The sequence below is a fragment of the Xenopus tropicalis genome, chromosome 5, assembly GCF_000004195.4.
Source record: "Xenopus tropicalis strain Nigerian chromosome 5, UCB_Xtro_10.0, whole genome shotgun sequence".
Lineage (NCBI taxonomy): Eukaryota > Metazoa > Chordata > Amphibia > Anura > Pipidae > Xenopus > Xenopus tropicalis.
Genome location: NC_030681.2, coordinates 130,585,286 through 130,603,453, shown reverse-complemented (window position 1 = coordinate 130,603,453; position 18,168 = coordinate 130,585,286). Strand labels below are relative to the sequence as shown.

Genomic DNA, 18,168 nt, shown 5'->3' with positions numbered 1-18,168 from the left:
AGGAACTGACTTGCCGGAGACAGAAATGTCCAATTAATTACCAATTCAGACAAGAGCGGCTGTAATTGTAGTTTGCTCCAGAAACACGTCTGAATGTAAGGAGCAATGTCGCAGCATAACATAGGTCACCATCACAGGAATGAGCGTCATTGTACTCAAGGCACCCGAACAAATACAGCATTTCTTTATATAGTGCATTATAGAAGGAAAATGTATATGTGTATAGATAGACAAATCTGCATATTTTCATACAGAGTGGGACACAGTTCAATAGGTCTAAAGCATTTTTTGGCACTGCTCAAATGAATGATGTGCAGAACTAATACAGTAGTATTCAAATTTACCCCACCAGTCACTGTACAGAAAATTCACTGTTAATTCCATTTTGGCAATGAGATAAAGTAAGAAACTTGTCTCAAATATCACTCTATCAGGGCCTAAACCTCTTGACCTTCTACCTGCACGTTTCCTCCCCTCATGATGTTTCTTGATCAACAGCTGTTCGCTCAAAACATAATGGGGCTCATTTATCATCACCAGTACGAAACAACAAGATATTTTTATTTGAAAATACATGTAGGATTTTTAGTAGCTATTTTGGCGGAATAACATTCACATTAATTGCCTAAGGCTCCACTGAACACAACAGACCAGAGTGTGGCTTTGTTTACATGAAAGATGGCTGATAATGAACATTGTGCTATAAAGACCAGAACTTAAATAAAATATTTGTACATTCACAGGACAGAGATAAATAGCTCAGATCAAATTTATTTTTTGGTTTCACTGATCATTTCTTTAAATTTTTTTTTTTATTTATGGCCGTCATGATCTATTACTTCTTCCTTTGGAGAAACAGCTGATCATGTCATATGAAAGCTACCAGACCTTCTTTTATTGTGTACCTTTGGTAACATTAAGGCTCTACTATCTACATTTCTACGGCGTGATTTTTTCAGCCATAACTGCATTTATCTCTAGGATGCACAATGTGTCTCATTATTAACACAAGAAATTAGTGACAGCTCTAAAGTGTAGGTAACAATTTTCCATCTCTTGTGATTTATGAGCTGATGCCATTTTGAACCTACTGTTCAGGCTTTAATGTCTTCTTAATTTGTTACTCAGTAAGGTAGACGTGTTTTCAAGGTGTAACTAGAACTGTACAAAGTCCAGATCTTACCTTTTAATCCATAAGAAGGCGCGGCCAAATTCAGAACTAAAATCCATGAAGATGACCATAAAATGAACCAAACCAAGCCCAGTGATGTTTATGCCATATATTTCGCTCCATAATCCACATGTACCAGCCATGGCAGTTGTCCCTGTTATCCCTAGTGCCAGCTTTTTTTTCTGTATTGAGTTTCCAAGACAAAGTTAATGATCCAGTATAGCTCCATAAGGAAGAAAACACAACAGGGTCATCTCTGATCCATTAGAGGTACCAATGCCTTTCCCTTTATATACAAACACTGAATTTGCAGCTCATTTATTTTTTATTTTTTAACATATAGGACACAAAGGTAGACACATCATCAGGTTTTCTTCCTGATCTTTTTTTTAATGTTTATTTTTTCATATATTTTCCTTGTTTTGCCAAAAAATGCAAGCAAAAGAAGAAGAAAAAAAAATGTTCGTTCTTCCATACAACTTCATCTTCAATATGAAGACAAAAGAAATAAAAGAGTAGATGGAAGTGTGCAGACGGCCTCTTTCCCTGAAGCAGCAGTTGTGTCGGAAATGAGGGGACACAGGGCATCCACGCAACAGATGAAGCTGACGGAACATGAGGTCCATAATCCCTTTGCAACTGGTAGTATGGTCAAAGTAAGCACCTTTATTTCCCGACAGTGCCTCCAGCTATAATGCTTAGACTTTTCCAGTAATTTCCCACAACTTTTCCAAAAAAAGTGATTTTCTTCTAAGGACACCACAACTGAAACAATGCAACTTCCCGGCCCTGCAAGAGACACTCACTGTGAGTGCCTTATGCTTTTTATGGGAGTTCCATGCTTGATAAAATGTTGTCACCTGAATTGCAAAGTTCTGTTTCCCCACTGCATAATCCATTCCTCCTCTTGACCTCTACATTTCCCCTACCCACCCTCGTGTAGTCCCTGACCCTCAATGTCCCCAAAGTCTCATGCTATAGAGGTTGGAGACTGGCTTATTTGGACCCTCATGGATTGAATAGAGTTCAGGATTTTTTTCTGGTGCCCCGCTAACGTTATCCCTATCCTGAGGAGATCCCTAGAAAAGAGACAAAAACAAGCCATGAGTTATAGAAATAGTGTTGGGGTCCTGTATATCATACACATTTCATTTACACAGTACCTTTATGAACAAAGTCACCTTTGCTAATGTTCACTACACTTTAGGACGCTAAATTGATGTAACTTGGGAGCAAGTTGCATCAAACAATTTTTAGAGTGGGGGTGTTGTTCCTTCCAGAGCACACATTTAAAAAGGAGTTTGCATTCTATTCACTGTTGACACAACCTGCTGTGGGTACCCTGGAGCTACCGCCATGTCCAGGGGTGGCAGCAGCTCCAGAGTTTTGATAGGCACAGATGCAAACCATTTCTTAGAAGAGGCAGGATGAATTGGCAACGATATGGAAATGCAGGAGTGTGTTTGGACTTAACTTGAATCAATATGTGGGTGCACTTATGAATGATCCCTCTGGTCTACAAAAACAGTAGAGTGGGTAGTAACCCAGTTTGAGGGGAAAGCAGGCTTAAACAGCAGGACAGGTTACCAGTCACATTATGGGGAGCTATGAGAGGAAACTCCAAACCATGATGTAAAAGTAAAACACATGCATATATACTATATTAGACTATATAAAAATCACTATTGGGCCTATTACAAGCAATAATATTTTACTTTTCTCATGTAGAAATACATACTCTGAGGTCATCTGAGCGACAAGCTGCAGGGAGGTGAAACCGGAGCTCAGGAAGATGTCTCTGTATTGTCCCATCTTGATAGCACTCAACCAGTCATCTACTGAGGTAAAGGCTGTAATGTCTGGGATGGAGTGGTCGAGCAGCGGCTGGGAAGGCCTGGAATGTAATAGACATAACCAATATATAAGAAGCCAGTCTCTTAGGCAAGCATTACTGCTGGAGCTACCTGCAATGTCAATGCATGCCCATTATGACTTTTATCTATGTAGCCTTCCTGCATTGCTGTGAGCCCTCGAGCAGAGGCTTAAGCACTTTAATGTATCTAAAGCAAATTAACCTGATATCATTAAAAATGCTTCCCAAAAAATCTTGTTTATATTAGTCTCATTCATATCAATGTTTCTTCCTCTTCACCCAACCCTTTGAGTGGACAAAGATATAGCTAAGACATTGCTTTTTTTCACAGCAACAAGAATGCAGACTCACACAGCGGGGATAGTAGCCACTGTCTTCAGACTGGCAGGGTTCCGGATCATCTTGTCTAAGGTGTTGACAATCTCCCCAAAGCGCGGACGGCTGTTGCGATCTTTCTGCCAGCAGTCCAGCATAAGCTGATGAAGGGCAGCTGGACAGTCCATGGGTGGAGGAAGGCGATAATCTTGCTCAATGGCATTTATAACCTGTGGATTTTAATAAACATTCCGTAAGAATCTAACGGGTAAGGAGATTTTAGCCATTAAGAGTTTATTTGTGTTGAAATGGAAGAGTGGGGCCTATAACAACAATACAGCAAAGTGTTTTATATGCATATAAATTGAGGCCTCAGTGCCCCTTATGGTACCAGTGTGCTGACCAATGGTTCTAAACCCCACCTTCCCTAAATACTAAATATAATGAACAGAAATTATTGGTTAACCCCTGACACACTTGCCAGACCTTAATAATAAAAGTTTAAATCAAACTTTTTTAATTAAAGGGTCGGCCTTCAATCACCCCCAAAACTCTGCCATCGCGAGTAATATTCTTTTTAGTCTAACACAGTTACCATAATGCAACCTGTGCTGGAGAAGTCCCACATCTGAACAGCAAACTTAGGGCTAAAGGTTAAGAAGCAAGCATATTGGTTTACAAGTCTGTTCCCCAGTGGATAACTGTACAAAGGTATAAACAGTGGAATGATAACTGAAGCGTGAACCTGTGCTACCAACCAGTCAGCCTGTGCCGCTGTGAGGATATCCAGAAAACTTGCACTGCTCGGTACACTTGCTAAATAACACACTGTTTATGTACAAAAATGGCAGGAAACAATTAGCTCTTTGCAAAACTACAAATCCCAGCATCCCCCTCCAACAGCTGACATAACAGAAGACCGCCAGTCCTGATCAAGCCCATGCTAAAGTGCAGGCAGCGAGACTCTGTGATAGGCACTACAGCAAGAGGTGCCTGTTCTCATTTACAGGGTACATGTAATTGCAGTCAATTCAAGGTATTGTCTAATCACAGCCCGCATGATCCTGTCCTGCTGTGTATGTTCAGGTTATCCAGCACTTTAAGCACCTCACTACTACACTAGGTTTGGTTTAATTACTGCCTCGAGTGGCCATTTCCCACCTTCCCCCCCTCCCGCATGATTAGAGGCTCACAGAGTAAGGGCAGCCATAGATCCTGGGCTGCGGCAGGTTAATCAAAGCCGCTCACTGTTGAGAGCATTGTTCTGCTCTCCCCTTCATTATATCCACCGCTCACTGCATTACTGTAAGAGCGGAGCATCTCCACCAGGCTGACACATGTTCAAAGCTTCTTCAAGTCCAATTACTTCCCGGCGCACTGGCTGCACTTTCCAATTTTCTTGCTTTATGTGGATTCTTTTCTTCTTTTTCAGCCTGATCCATCTGACACAGCAGCAGTTTCAGTGCTTGCCCATCAGTCAGCCCTCCCTTTCCTTCCTTTGTGGTTTTGATTCTGTGCTATTTGAATAGAACTGTGCAGAAGTCCCATAGTTCCCTCTCGCCCCATGGACTGTAGCACAGTGACCTTTAAGGGGAAGGGGTTTCATAAAAGGGTGACTCCCCAGGGCCCCACGGAGTATCATTTGTAGTTAGGAAGAGAGGGGGGGTAGCATGTATATTTTATTTTGCCATCAATATGGATTTATGATAGCTTAGTTACCATCAATCAACTGAAAATGAAGAGTGATTTGTTTAAATAGGACACTAAGGAGAATGACCTCCCTTTACTTTCCTGAGCTTTCTGGATTATAGGTTTCTAGATCAAGGAACCCATATCTGAAATTTACAGACAGGGACAGTCACTGATTTTGCTAACCAAGGGCACCAATATTACCAGTGGCTAATGGAAGACATGGGTTTTGAGCATCCCAGTAATATAATGAAGAACTGAGGAGATTGGCCATAAGAGTTTCATATTAAAAAACTAGAATATGATCTGCCAATAGGATATGTGTCTCATCAACAGCATTATGGAACTGATGCACCATGAGTGTCATAGGCATGAAGTATATTTTTATATTATATATATATATAGAGAACCCAGGGTGGCACTCTGCTTCAGCTCTTAGCACGGGTGCAAGGTAAATGATTAAAATATCCAAAAAAGACCAGCAACACCGAGTTATATTCCAAAAACAATCAATTGTGTATTAAAATCGCATGAACAGCCAACGTTACCTTGAGAAAGGTCCCGATGGGGACCGAAACGTAACGTTGACTGTTCATGCGTTTTTAATACACAATTGATTGTTTTTGGAATATAACTCGGTGTTGCTGGTCTTTTTTGGATATATAATATATATATATATAAAACCTTTTAACTCAACTCCTGCAAGGTGCTTAGGCCTAGTGCCTGAGAGTCCCTGGAACATATTCTCAGACGCTGGCACCTATGTGTCCTTTTGTAAGAGACTAACAAGGATTATTGTGTAACTGCATAAGAACAATGTCGTGTGTATATATGTCCAGTAAACTAATGAAAAATCCTCTGTTCACAGCCAGCAAATACAAGTACGCAATGAGGGGCCATGTTTACACTGCAAGCAAGCAAACACTTATGGCTGAAAAGCTGATGTGTCCAGTGCTGGCAGATGCCTTTGTGTGAGAAGCAATGCTGAAGCTAAAAGTGCATTTGTTTTAGAAGAGACTGCAAACAAGTCACTCTGTGTACAGAGAGGTTCAGAGGCAATGACGCAAGGTTTTGGCATGGAAAAGCGCTGCTAGGTGGGAACTACCAGCTGGAAACAGAGTTTTAGATACTTTTCAGTGTGTGCTACTATATAAAGACCCTATATTGACTGGTTGTAAGTCAGGTATAACTTGATGAGGGTAAAAATCTACACAATGAAATATAAAATATCACTGGATTATGACTTTGCATTTAAGACTTTGCATTTTCCTGTACATTACTTACATCCTGGTTCGACATGTCCCAATATGGCCGTTCCCCATACGACATGACTTCCCACATGACAATACCGTAACTCCATACATCACTAGCTGAAGTGAATTTCCGATAAGCAATGGCTTCTGGAGCTGTCCATCTGACTGGGATTTTACCACCCTGCAAAAGCAATCCCAAAACAAATAAATTGTATTGGCAGGACAGAAGGATGGTCCATATGAACATGAAGTCATGAAGAACACAAAGTAGGGCCTCTTGAGCTAAGATTTCATGGATCATCTAAACATTCTCAAAATTATTACAGTGAACCCTACCTGATATGAGTCTCCTAGATCATTGCATGTTAAGCTGACATTTACAGCTTTCAAATACAAGGCAGTCTAGTTATAAGACTTTATTGATTGCACTCCATTTCATTTCAGATGTGGGTCCCTGGGTTTTAGGTTGAACAACCTTCACAAACGCTAATGCAGAGCTTTTTCTGATAGAGAAATCTTACAACTGTTATAAACCCTTTAGTTCTGAGTCAGTAGAAATCTCCTCTTTCAATGGAGGACTTTGGAATGTGACACAGACGTTTATACAAAGGGAACCATTTTTGCACCACACAAACACAGACGTAGATTTACTAAGTAAAAGATGAGAGTATTTTAAAGCTATTGTCCTGGTGGTATTCTGGGGATTATGGCTGCAAAAGGCCCAATGTTGAGTTGTAAGAACACTAAAGAACCTTTTTGTACACAAATGGTAACAAAACGGCTTCAAGGTTTGCAAGGATTTCTCTGTATGCTATATATAAAATAAAGTGTAGGTAGGTTTGCTCATTGTTTAAACAATTCATTTTCCCACTGAGATGCCTGGGCCATGATATAGGGGTTGATCTAGAAATAGGAGCAAAATACTCTAGAATAAATGCTGACATTCAATATCTAATTGGTTAGTACTGGTTCCTAGATGTGGGAAAATGCTGCAACCTGCTTTTTATGAATATTAGTGATTATTCCGAGAAATGAATAAAGCCAGCATTGTGGCAATGCATTTAAACCTTTCCTATAAAGATACCCTATTCGGGACATTTGTCTTATCTAGTGGGTGATGAATGGCTCCTAGAGACTGGCTAACTGAAGCAATAAGTCTTTCCCTCTGGCCATCATTTCCAGGAAACATGCTATGCATTATGGATAGGTTGTAGGTGGGATTAACGGTGGCAAGAGGGGAAAAAAACAAATAGGGGGTTGGAACACTAAAGAATAAATACCAGCGACAAGGTGTTCAAAGACAAATGGCTTCCATTGGTGCAATCTGTCTCTCTCATGGTCTCATCAATTAATACCTAGTGTTATCCTTACTAAAATGCAGTTCTCTCCTAAAATGTACCCATACTATTTATGGTATACATAATTACATACAATTCACCTTGGGTTCAAAACAGTTATTACAATCAAATTCATGAAGATCATCATAGTGGTGGAACACTTGGAGACCCAAGTAGCTTTCATGAGCTGTTAAATAGGGTCCATACAGACACAATATGCCCTAAGAGCAAGCACAAGGACACTTACCAGGGAACTGGTGTATGTGGGATCTGAAGTGTCATCCTGCAGATACCGGGATAGGCCAAAATCCGACACCTTGCAGACCAAGTTGCTATTCACCAAGATATTTCTTGCCGCCAGGTCTCGGTGCACATAGTTCATTTCAGAAAGGTACTTCATGCCAGCTGCAATGCCTCTAAGCATTCCCACCAGCTGAATGACTGTAAACTGCCCATCGTTTTGCTGAATATGAAGGAAAAAGGGAAAGTAAGCCATCATTCTATCACTAGAATTATTTGGTCTTGGTGTTTTGGTGCACTTCTTAAATTGCAAGTATTCTCTTGGCTGGGAATTCTCAGACTGTGCAATCCACCATTAGCTACAGACTAATTAGTTGCATAGCTTGTTGCATATTGTTTCCAAAGATCATTGAACATTGGTGCTAGAGCCTTCAGAAAACTAAGCTGGGCACACAGGCAGACAATGGGGGAATTGCACTGATCCAACCATCTGGCCCACAGAAATGTCAGGGAACTTTGGCAAGACATTTCTAGGTTGGATAATGCCCCTATACACACAAAGAAACCAGTCACTGGTCAAGCTGTTTTTTATCTTGTGGCCCATCAGCTATTCCATCTATGGGGCTAAAATCAGTAGATGGTAGCCCACACTATGAGTGAGATTTTAGGGCTATACTAATTTGCTGTTCTGGATAGAAGGACAATTAGCAGACATTGTTTTCATAGTGTCTCAAAAAAGGGAGCTTGAGCCCAAACAGTCTAAAAAGCTGTAACTTAGTCCCTGAGTGCACATCATACAAAACCTCATATCTGTTGCCCTCCAGGCAGTGGATGTTATAAAATGGTACCAATCAATAAAGGAGTTTCACATCACTGAACTAAGGATAAACAAGATAAATGAGCCTAGAATATGGCCTCCTATATATTAAAGTAGCCAGGGGACACAGGAGTAAGAGTGGCCTATTCCTCGCTTCTATTTCAGCTTAGGGACCTGAATTCCGCTCTCCCAGAACTGGCCTTGCTTTTCTTTGTCTTGTAATTCTGCTCAGACATAAGAGGCCTCGGAGGATTGGATCCCATAACCTACTTTCTGCAGAAACTGTGGCACCAATTAATGTCCCTATTTTTATCCACAGGCTGAAATTAGATTTTTAGGTCATATGCAGCTTGCATGTTGTTAGTGCTTTATCTTCACAATCACACTGCATTGTCATACGGAAAAATAATGTTCCTTATCAAGATTATTATGTCTGCGTGTACAGCAATACTAGCGTCAGTAGGTAGCAAGTAAAGCCATGCACTGGGGTCATTTGTGACCCTGATTTGGCACTAATATTATCAGTTTCCCATGATAAAAGCCAGGCTGTTACATATATGTATTTTCCTTATTAATAACCTTGGTATACAGGGTTATTTTTATTGGCCTGTTGTCATCCCTATAGCTGACTGACACTGTCAGAGAATTTCAGACAAAGAAACAATGACCCTTAATGTGTTAGTTTCCCCTTAAAGATCTAACAGTACGGTACAAAGCAAACAAAAAGTTACCCTTTAATCAGTTTATGCAATTCATGTTCACATTGAGTTCCCCCATTGTGCGGAGATGGGTCACTATTCCTTGCTTTTTGGCATAAATAAAAAAACCCATAATAAAAAATATCAAGCTGGCCAGTGTGTAAATAGAACATTCCATAACCAGTGGCGGTGCTGGAAACTAAGCCTTAGGTAAAATGCTATCAGAACTGACAGGTGCCATACAGCATTTTAATATTCTACGAGTTTGCTGCTGTGTTTCCCCATAAGTACCTGCCAATTATTGCCACTGATCATCTGTTCCTAGTATTTGCCTGCTTTCCATGAAACATAATAGGACTTAGCTGCACTGATTTTAAGAGATAAACTTAAATAATAAGATGTTTATGAGAGCTTGGCTTGGCGATAAAGGTATAGACTTGCATGGGTTGTAGGGGGGTCTATAGAAACCTGCACCACCTGCCCAGTTACATAGGGATATGGCATTAATGTCTAGGGCACCCTAGCACCTCTTACCCATATCTAATTTGGGTGAAGATCAAAGCCAAGAGGTTTACCACATATTTTGATTCAGGGAACAAGCAGGGTTACTTGGACATTATTGCCCACTAAGCTCAGGCATGTGGGTCATATTAACCACCACTATCCTTGGCTTAATTACAGTGGTGGCCGTAACATCCCAGTGTGCTGTTGCCCTAATACTTGTCCCTGGGATGCACTTATCGGACACTGAATGCATATATATTAAATGCAATTATTGCAGCCCTTCTAGCTGAAATTTCTAGACGCAACCCTGTTCATATTATCTATTAAGCTACAGTTACACTACCCTCCACGTGGCAGCCATGTCTGTAGCAGTTTGTAAGTGTTAGGTCACAGCTTTCTTTTGCTGCAATGATAATAACAGTAATATCAAGTCAAGCTCCAGCTTGTTACTATACAGACACCAACTAGATCAACTCACACTTGGCAAGCGTAGGCGACTTGTACTTATGCTTTTATAGTACGTACAGAATAGACAGGTGTGCAACACACGTGGTAGGAGTAATAATAGCTACAACACTTGGTTAATCTGACAGACTATAATGAAAATACATTGCACCATTGGCTTTATCAGGGTGGAAGCACGATTAGCAGGAAGAGCTGATGTGTGACATTTAAGTGAAGCAAATGAGGTGTTAATCCATCACAGATGACAGGATGAGTATCTAAAATACCCAGCTTTGCTCTCTAGCCTGGTGAGTCTATGGGGGTTTCCATTATACTATAGAGCACTGTACATACTTTATAGTTCTGGTGAGCCTTACCCGTAGAAAAGAATCCAGGGCTCCATTTTCCATGAACTCAGTGATAATCATAACAGGCCTGCTTTTGGTCACCACACCTTCCAGGCGAATGATATTGGGGTGATCAAACTGGCCCATAATGCTTGCTTCGCTCAGGAAGTCTCTTCGCTGCTTTTCTGAGTATCCAGCCTTGAGGGTTTTGATAGCCACATAGATTTCCCTCTTGCTAGGGAGCTTCAGGCGCCCTTTGTAGACTTCCCCGAATTCTCCTGTTAGTGGAGATGAGATTCATTAAGCTCCTATTTGTATTTAGTAAGACAATGGTCAAAGAACCAATGCATATAATTGTACTGTAAGCTGGAACAGGTTTCAACCTATATAAATAACATAAAAAATAATGCACTTAAAGGATTGGAGAGAAAGGATACCAAATACCATGTTTAATAACAATGCAAGTCAGGTTGTCTAAAATGAGCATTGCTGATATTACTGAACTCTCCCAAGCCTTTGGGTATCTGTGGGATACTGGGAACTAAAGATGGACAGGTTGGAGAGCTGTCATCTATACATGTGTATGTTAGTATCCATCATATTTATGTCTGTATGTTATAAAGTCACATTATGTGTATGTATTGTAGGGGGTGCCATTGAAGTTGGCTGCAAGGAACTAAAGACACAAGCAGAAGAAATGGATGTATGATGGTTCAGGTAGGGGCAGCCCTGGCAGAAGATGCAACTTTTCAGCAGACCCACCGGCTCCAATCACTTCCTCGATCTTCACAAAAGAGACATCGATTTCCTTGGCAAACTCTCTTACTGCTTCATTTGGGTCTTCATAAGTGAAGGGATCAATATAAATTTTCATTCCTGGGGAGCCTGAAAAGAGCAAAAGCAAAGCAGGATAGGTGAGCATAATTGCATCAGTACTGACATTCATATGGGATATTCCATTCCTGCATTTATAAGTGGGAGCCACTGCTTTGTTTCCCTTGCTAGCGGCATTCCTTATAGCCTGCAGTGATAACAGTGCCCCTAGTGGTAATAACAAAAGTCCTTTCACTATTGCTGTTTATGGAAAATGCCCTTAACCAGGCAAGCATGGATACGCTAATTCTCTAAGAGCTCCTACTTATAAACAAGGTATATCTGCACAGCCTTGCTGAGATTGGCAATCAGTAGAGTATATTGGGAATATTACCTGGCAAGGGACAATGTAACAAATTGATATTGCTCTGTTACCAGATCCCAGGTGGCACCCTACCCACCCACAGGTATATCTTACCTTCCACTTCCCTATCGTACCATTAATCGCTCTGTTCCCCTCTTCGTCTTTCAGACTACTCAACACCCTCTCATTCCGCACCCAACGCCTTAATTCTATCTTGCATCTCTCTTTACAGAAAACCTCCTTTCTCTGCCGTTCATCACCCTCAGCACATAGGTTTCTCTTGCTTTATCTTCAGTGTATAATGAAATCATCTTTCCATTATCCCTACAGTTACTGTATCTCTGTGTCCCCAGGTAAGAGAAACCCTGTTCCCTACTTCTCACATTGTTCTTCTCTCTGTACTGTCAATAACTCGCACTTTGTTTAAAAGAAATAAGCTTGAAATTAAATTTAGCACATTTTTTTTGATCTACGTTTCCTGGAAATCGCTGGGATTTTGATATTGAGCCAGATTGCTTGTGTTCTTAATAATTTTCCTACTGAAAGGGACAGGGATACATTCCAGAATGCACTGCTGCTGGCTGGACGTTTGTTTGGTTTGGTCACTACAGGGTGTGGGCTTCTGGGTATTGTAGTTCATTGATAGGCTGATGATTTCTTGTTCTAATTAAATCGTCAAACACACTGCTATATCTAACTAAATTTGAGTACATTGCCATAGTACTGGTCACAGAGTGCAACTCCAACCCAGCGAATATATCTATGCTTACATATAATGACGAACATGAAAGTCAGTCTGTATCACCTTTTCCTTGCTGGTGACTTGCCTCGCAGCTGGCTTGTCTTTGTTTCTCCTATCCCATCAGCCCTCATCTATAGTCTGCTGTGGGAATATGGGGCACGGGCAGAGACTGACAGATTGGGGACAGAAAAGCACTGACTACAACCTGCAGCCTAGCTATTATTTATTGTCATAAGAAACCTATTAGCAGATAAATGAAGGGAGAACTCTACCAAGAAATCAAGATTCATCACATGTGACAAGGGCCTGCGATTGGAGGCCACAGCTAAGGTGAGGATAGGCAGCTGCAGCCTCTGAGTAATGGACAAGGGGACCAGGGACTGATAAGGAGTAATGGAGGAGGGGAGAGAGAGGAGTAGGGACAAAGGTAAATAGAAGCATTTACAGAAAGAAAACTGCCTTTATATGGATATAGGATTGTGTTGCATTATCAGAACCATCTATCATGCTATCTCAGCCAATATACCCAACAGGCACAAAGCAGCCTTTGGCCTATTATTTATATTTTCACTTGATGGAACATCCTAAAAGCTGTATCTGTAGATTACTGTAGGCACTGAACTGACAGTACAGTTTCACTTGGCCTTTTAATAGACTGCAACAACAAGAGAACCCTATTGGCCACAAACATTTTCCTTTTGGTATTGTGGTCTGTAAACAATGCCCTGACTTATTAAATGCGTGTACACATTAAACATACAAACACAACTAATACAAGAGGCATAGATCAAACAAAGTGATACAGAAGTTTACACTCATATGTATAATAATATATATAAAGAATAGATCTAATATGCCAGGAATAAGTTATGTCAATAAGCATAAGCAAACAGAGAAGTAGGATACAATAAGTTGGAGGAAGAAGTAGAAGGAAGTAAAACAACAGTGAAAAAGACATACAAACATATACAATGTATCAATTCTAAACATGGATAGAAGGATTTCATAGATCAAAAGCACAATGGGATCTTTTTAGGGTTCTCCTTTACCTCTGCCAGTGCTGTAGTGTTGCAGTTTGTCACTGTAAACCGCTTCTTTGCTGTAAGTTCTTTTCCTAAAACACAAAAATATCTCCATTTAGAAAAAAAACTCTAATAGGGTTCAACCAGTTTCATTCTTTCCATTGCAACCCTTTAACAAGATACTTGACTGGTGGCAGACATCTCCATCTCAGAACAGCTGACAGAGAGACCAATGAAGCCTTTTTGGGAAACGGCTCATGAGAACAGATTGATTGAAAATGACAAAGATAATGAGCGTTGGGGTCAATCCATCCATTATAGGTAGCGGCAACAGGGTGCAGATGGAGAAGTTCAAATGAGAGGTCAGCGAGACATACAGAAGCACTTAGACTATAAGAGAAATTACATCATCTTGTCATCAATCTCCAACCAATCAAAGAGTGAGATGTAATGAGCATATGCCTGATAGTGGCTACAAGCCCTTATTTCAGTTACACGGCAGCCTATTTAAAAGCATTTTAGGTTTTATGAGCTTTTTACATTAGAAGGCTGTTAATTCTTGGCCATAAATGATGCTTAGAAGGAACACAGGATAATGGATATGCCTATGGCAAAATATTATATCTGTGGAGATGTTCTTTCTGAATTGGTTCATATAATTTGGGATGCACCACACCACAGTCAATAGGGTGGCAGGTTCGGTCACCACTACAGAGATTCTGAAAGAGCAGAGGTGGGTGCTCAGACAACTGCTCTCAATACAATTTTAATGACACTCCCACACAAAGATGTGGAAGGAAACTTCTTTTCTGAGGGCTCCTCATTACAAGAAGATGGTTTGCTATTAGCTTTAATAAGTATGTTTAGAGATGTCCCTACATCGTATACTGTACTTGCGGTTAGGAAAAGGATCTCTCTTTGTCTTTTTTTTAATTGCCATTCCATCACATGGACTAGGTAGAGCAATAAAAAGATGGTCCATTGGTTTCCCTGGAGGCAGAACCTGAATGTGAACTGTCAAAACTGACAGCTGTAAAAATGTCAAATGGCTCACAAAGTAAAGTGTTTTTCCTTGAGTTGCGCCTAATGGAACTTGCCTACTATGAGTAGGTTTAACAATGTGCCAAAGGAGGAAAACTGTCACAGTGCTGAGACATACAAATGGTGTCTCTCTAGGAGGCTTTCAGAATTATGAGATCACCTCTGTATAAAAGTCATCACATGGGACAGGGCACCCAAACCAAGTTGCTCTTTAGAATAAGACCAATCCACATACTTTTTTTATTTGACAAAATTCCATTTTTAGACATTGTGCAGGAGTTGAATGCAAACATAAATTAAAATTTATCCCATTAGATGTTGGAAATCATACTATTTGTTTTTCTAGAATAGAAGGTCCTTGTCTCTGCTATGGTAAACATTTGAAAGGGTAGCTTAAAATGTTTTTTTTTACACAGTATTTAGAATTCTTGGTGTACCTACCCCTTGGAAACACGCTAGCAATGATAATGAATAGAAAAACTACAAGGAATGTATTGCCCAACTATAAGGCTACGATATATAATGCAACAAAACCCTCACTAACTAACACAAGCCTAACAAATAAAGTCCATGTTATTTTGTATTTATTTAGAAGGAAAATCCAAATGAACAATGACAAGAGTGATGTACTTACCTGCTGCATACTATGGAGATAGCCACCAGAGACACAATGAAGACCACTCCTGCAGCAGCTGATCCTGCGATGAGAGGAAGTTGCTCCCTCAGCTCTGATTTGTAATCCTCTAAAATAAAGAAATTTCACAAGTTTGTAAGGTATACAGCCCAGTGCCTCCAGTATCAAGTACAACTGTATTAAAGCAATGCATAGTTAATGTCATTCTGTTAGGTCTAGTAGAGCATGAAATAAAAACTCTCTATCCAATAATATCGGGGTGAGACTAATTAAGAGAGGTTTCACCATCAGCACAGGATCGTCTTTAATGTAAGAACAGTCAGGTAATGGAATTCCCTATCATGAGAGGCAGTAAGAAATGCGGTAAGGTTCAAAAAATGGTTGGATGTCTTTTGGAGAAGGAGGGTATGTATAATTAAGGTTGGTCCAGGGAACAACATAAATGTCATTTTAGGGACATGCTTTTCATGCTGTGAAGTTGGTGGTTTTGTTCATCCATGTCTTAATCACTTTATAGTATTTGAACGGGTTGAACTCAGCTCAACTTCCCATGTTACTTTGTCATAATGTAGTCATTTAGACATTGGCTAAAAAATCATTCCTTTCAATGACTCAACCAAAGAACAGTTTTAGCTTTTTCTCTCAAAGATCAGAGTGTTCTGGTGTTTGAAATAATTCTTTAATGCCATGCCCAGTAATAGGGTTCTTTAATATTTACAGTAAGACCCAAGAGGGCATGATGAATCAAAAGATCTTTTGCCTTCATTACACAAATGTTAAGGACGTTCAACAATAAATAAGTCCTATAACCCCCAAAAAACTATTTCCAGAGATGTCTTTGCCAAATAAGGCAGATAAAAGTTATTTTAGCTTCTAGTGATAACCAAAGGTCTGCTCTAAATGATAAGAAATCATTTTAGAACAAATACAAAATGACACATGTCACTGCACCAGTAGCAAAACTATTATAATATAATAAGGATATCATTTTTAGTCCCTTCTTGTATACAGTATATAGTTTGCACTCTGTTTGTATAAGCAAATTGCCTGGGTGCCAGAATAAAAAAAAACTATATAGCATCATATATAGCTGCACCCACAGGTCTTGCAAAGTGAAAAAAATGTTTTATTGAACCAACTTTTGGGTTAAGGTTGAGAAAGATATTTGTTGAGACCAAAACATTGGTTCAATAAATTACCCATTTTTTCCCCATTTTGCAAGAGCTTTGAGTGCAGTTTTATAAGTAAATTGTAAAAAATGTATATATAGAAAATAATAATCATCCGTAGCCTGCACACCCTTCAATACTTTATCAAAAATTTATTGAAAATATATTGTTTAAAACCGACGTTTCGGTCCTCATTAGGACCTTTCTCAAGGATAAAAAACAATAGTGTATCACATCACATCTAAATACCATTATTTTTGATAAAGTATTGAAGGGTGTGCAGGCCACGGATGATTACTATTTTATATATATACATATATATATATATATATATACATATATATATATATATATACACACACAGACAGTGAGCCGCACACACAGGGACTTTGCAAAAAATAACACGTTTATTTGGAAAAAAGGTCCAACGTTTCGAGCACCAACTGTGCTCTTCCTCAGGGTTTGTCCCTGAGGAAGAGCACAGTTGGTGCTCGAAACGTTGGACCTTTTTTCCAAATAAACGTGTTGTTTTTTGCAAAGTCCCCGTGTGTGCGGCTCACTGTCTGTATAATTATTATTTTTTTGCCAGCACCCTGGGCATTTGAACTCTTATAGGGTGTGCTCTGTTTGTTCCTGTATATATATATATATATGTGTTCCTGTATATATATATATATATATATATATATATATATATGTGTGTGATAATTTACTTACATCCCTGCTGCAAGTATTAAGGTGAGTACTTGCAGTAGATAGATAACTGCACCTTGCGATGGGATAAAGGTCTGGCCCTAGGTGCTGAGCACAGTGAGGGTGGATGCAGAATAGACAGGGTTTTATAAAAGGCTCCAAACAGTGATGCCATTATATGCATCTGAGTGAGCCCTACAGTTCATAAAGGAGCATGCTCATTACATAAAAAAAGAATAACAATACAATTTTCATTCAATTGTTTTATGGTTGTGGAAGTCAATGACCCCTGACAAACAGTCAGTCTCAGTATGGAAAGAAGCAGAACAGGAAGGCTAATTATACCAAGCAAAACAAAGAAATTGATACACTGCATAGAATTGGTCAAATATATTGCACTCCAGGAATAATACTACTATATGACTATGAAGAAGGTTCTTTTAAACCTCCAAATGGAATTAAGGGCTTTCAGGGTGACTGGGAGCATGAAACCATTAATTTCCTGATTTCACTATGGCCAGTTCATCTCCTGGCAAATGAATTAGGAGTTGACCTCTGGCAGCTAAAGGGTAAAGAACACAGCTCTGTGTAAGGTAAGAAAATGTAATGTTCCTAAACGTTCATCCTGCAGAGAAATAATAAAACACTTCAATCATCCAGTGCGGGGCCAGAGCCAGGTTTGATCTAGGGGAAGATTGTTTTTTTTTCTCCTTTCTTTTTTTGGGAGCGTTTAAGAAAAATGATCAATTCACAAGAAGCAGTTCAAGGACAACGATGAAGAACAACAGCAGCACAGAGGCTAAAGTATGGGAGACAGGCGAAAGGACTGTGTTATACTGAGGAGATGGGAGACTCACCCATAGGATCCAGTATAGATCTTATATAGTTATGGGACCTGTTATCCAGAATGCTCAGGACCTGGGGTTATCAGTTTAAGGGATCCGTAATTTGGATCTCCATATCTTAAGTCTATTAAACTCAATAGGATTGTTTTGCCTCTAA

The 18,168-nt window shown here is 39.7% G+C and overlaps 1 protein-coding gene across 1 annotated transcript in view; it reads right to left on the bottom strand.

The window, feature by feature from the left end:
- Window positions 1-540: 540 nt before the first annotated feature.
- Window positions 541-18,168, bottom strand: part of ephb1 (EPH receptor B1) — a 134,916-nt gene continuing 117,288 nt past the window's right edge. Inside the window, exons 8-16 of the mRNA XM_002935075.4 lie at window positions 15,305-15,413; window positions 13,657-13,721; window positions 11,451-11,573; window positions 10,719-10,966; window positions 7,886-8,101; window positions 6,333-6,482; window positions 3,396-3,589; window positions 2,910-3,065; window positions 541-2,250 (exon numbers count right to left, since the gene is read on the bottom strand). Coding sequence (XP_002935121.2) covers window positions 2,142-2,250; window positions 2,910-3,065; window positions 3,396-3,589; window positions 6,333-6,482; window positions 7,886-8,101; window positions 10,719-10,966; window positions 11,451-11,573; window positions 13,657-13,721; window positions 15,305-15,413 — 1,370 coding nt within the window. The 3' untranslated portion in view covers window positions 541-2,141. The remainder of the gene's footprint in view (window positions 2,251-2,909; window positions 3,066-3,395; window positions 3,590-6,332; window positions 6,483-7,885; window positions 8,102-10,718; window positions 10,967-11,450; window positions 11,574-13,656; window positions 13,722-15,304; window positions 15,414-18,168) is intronic.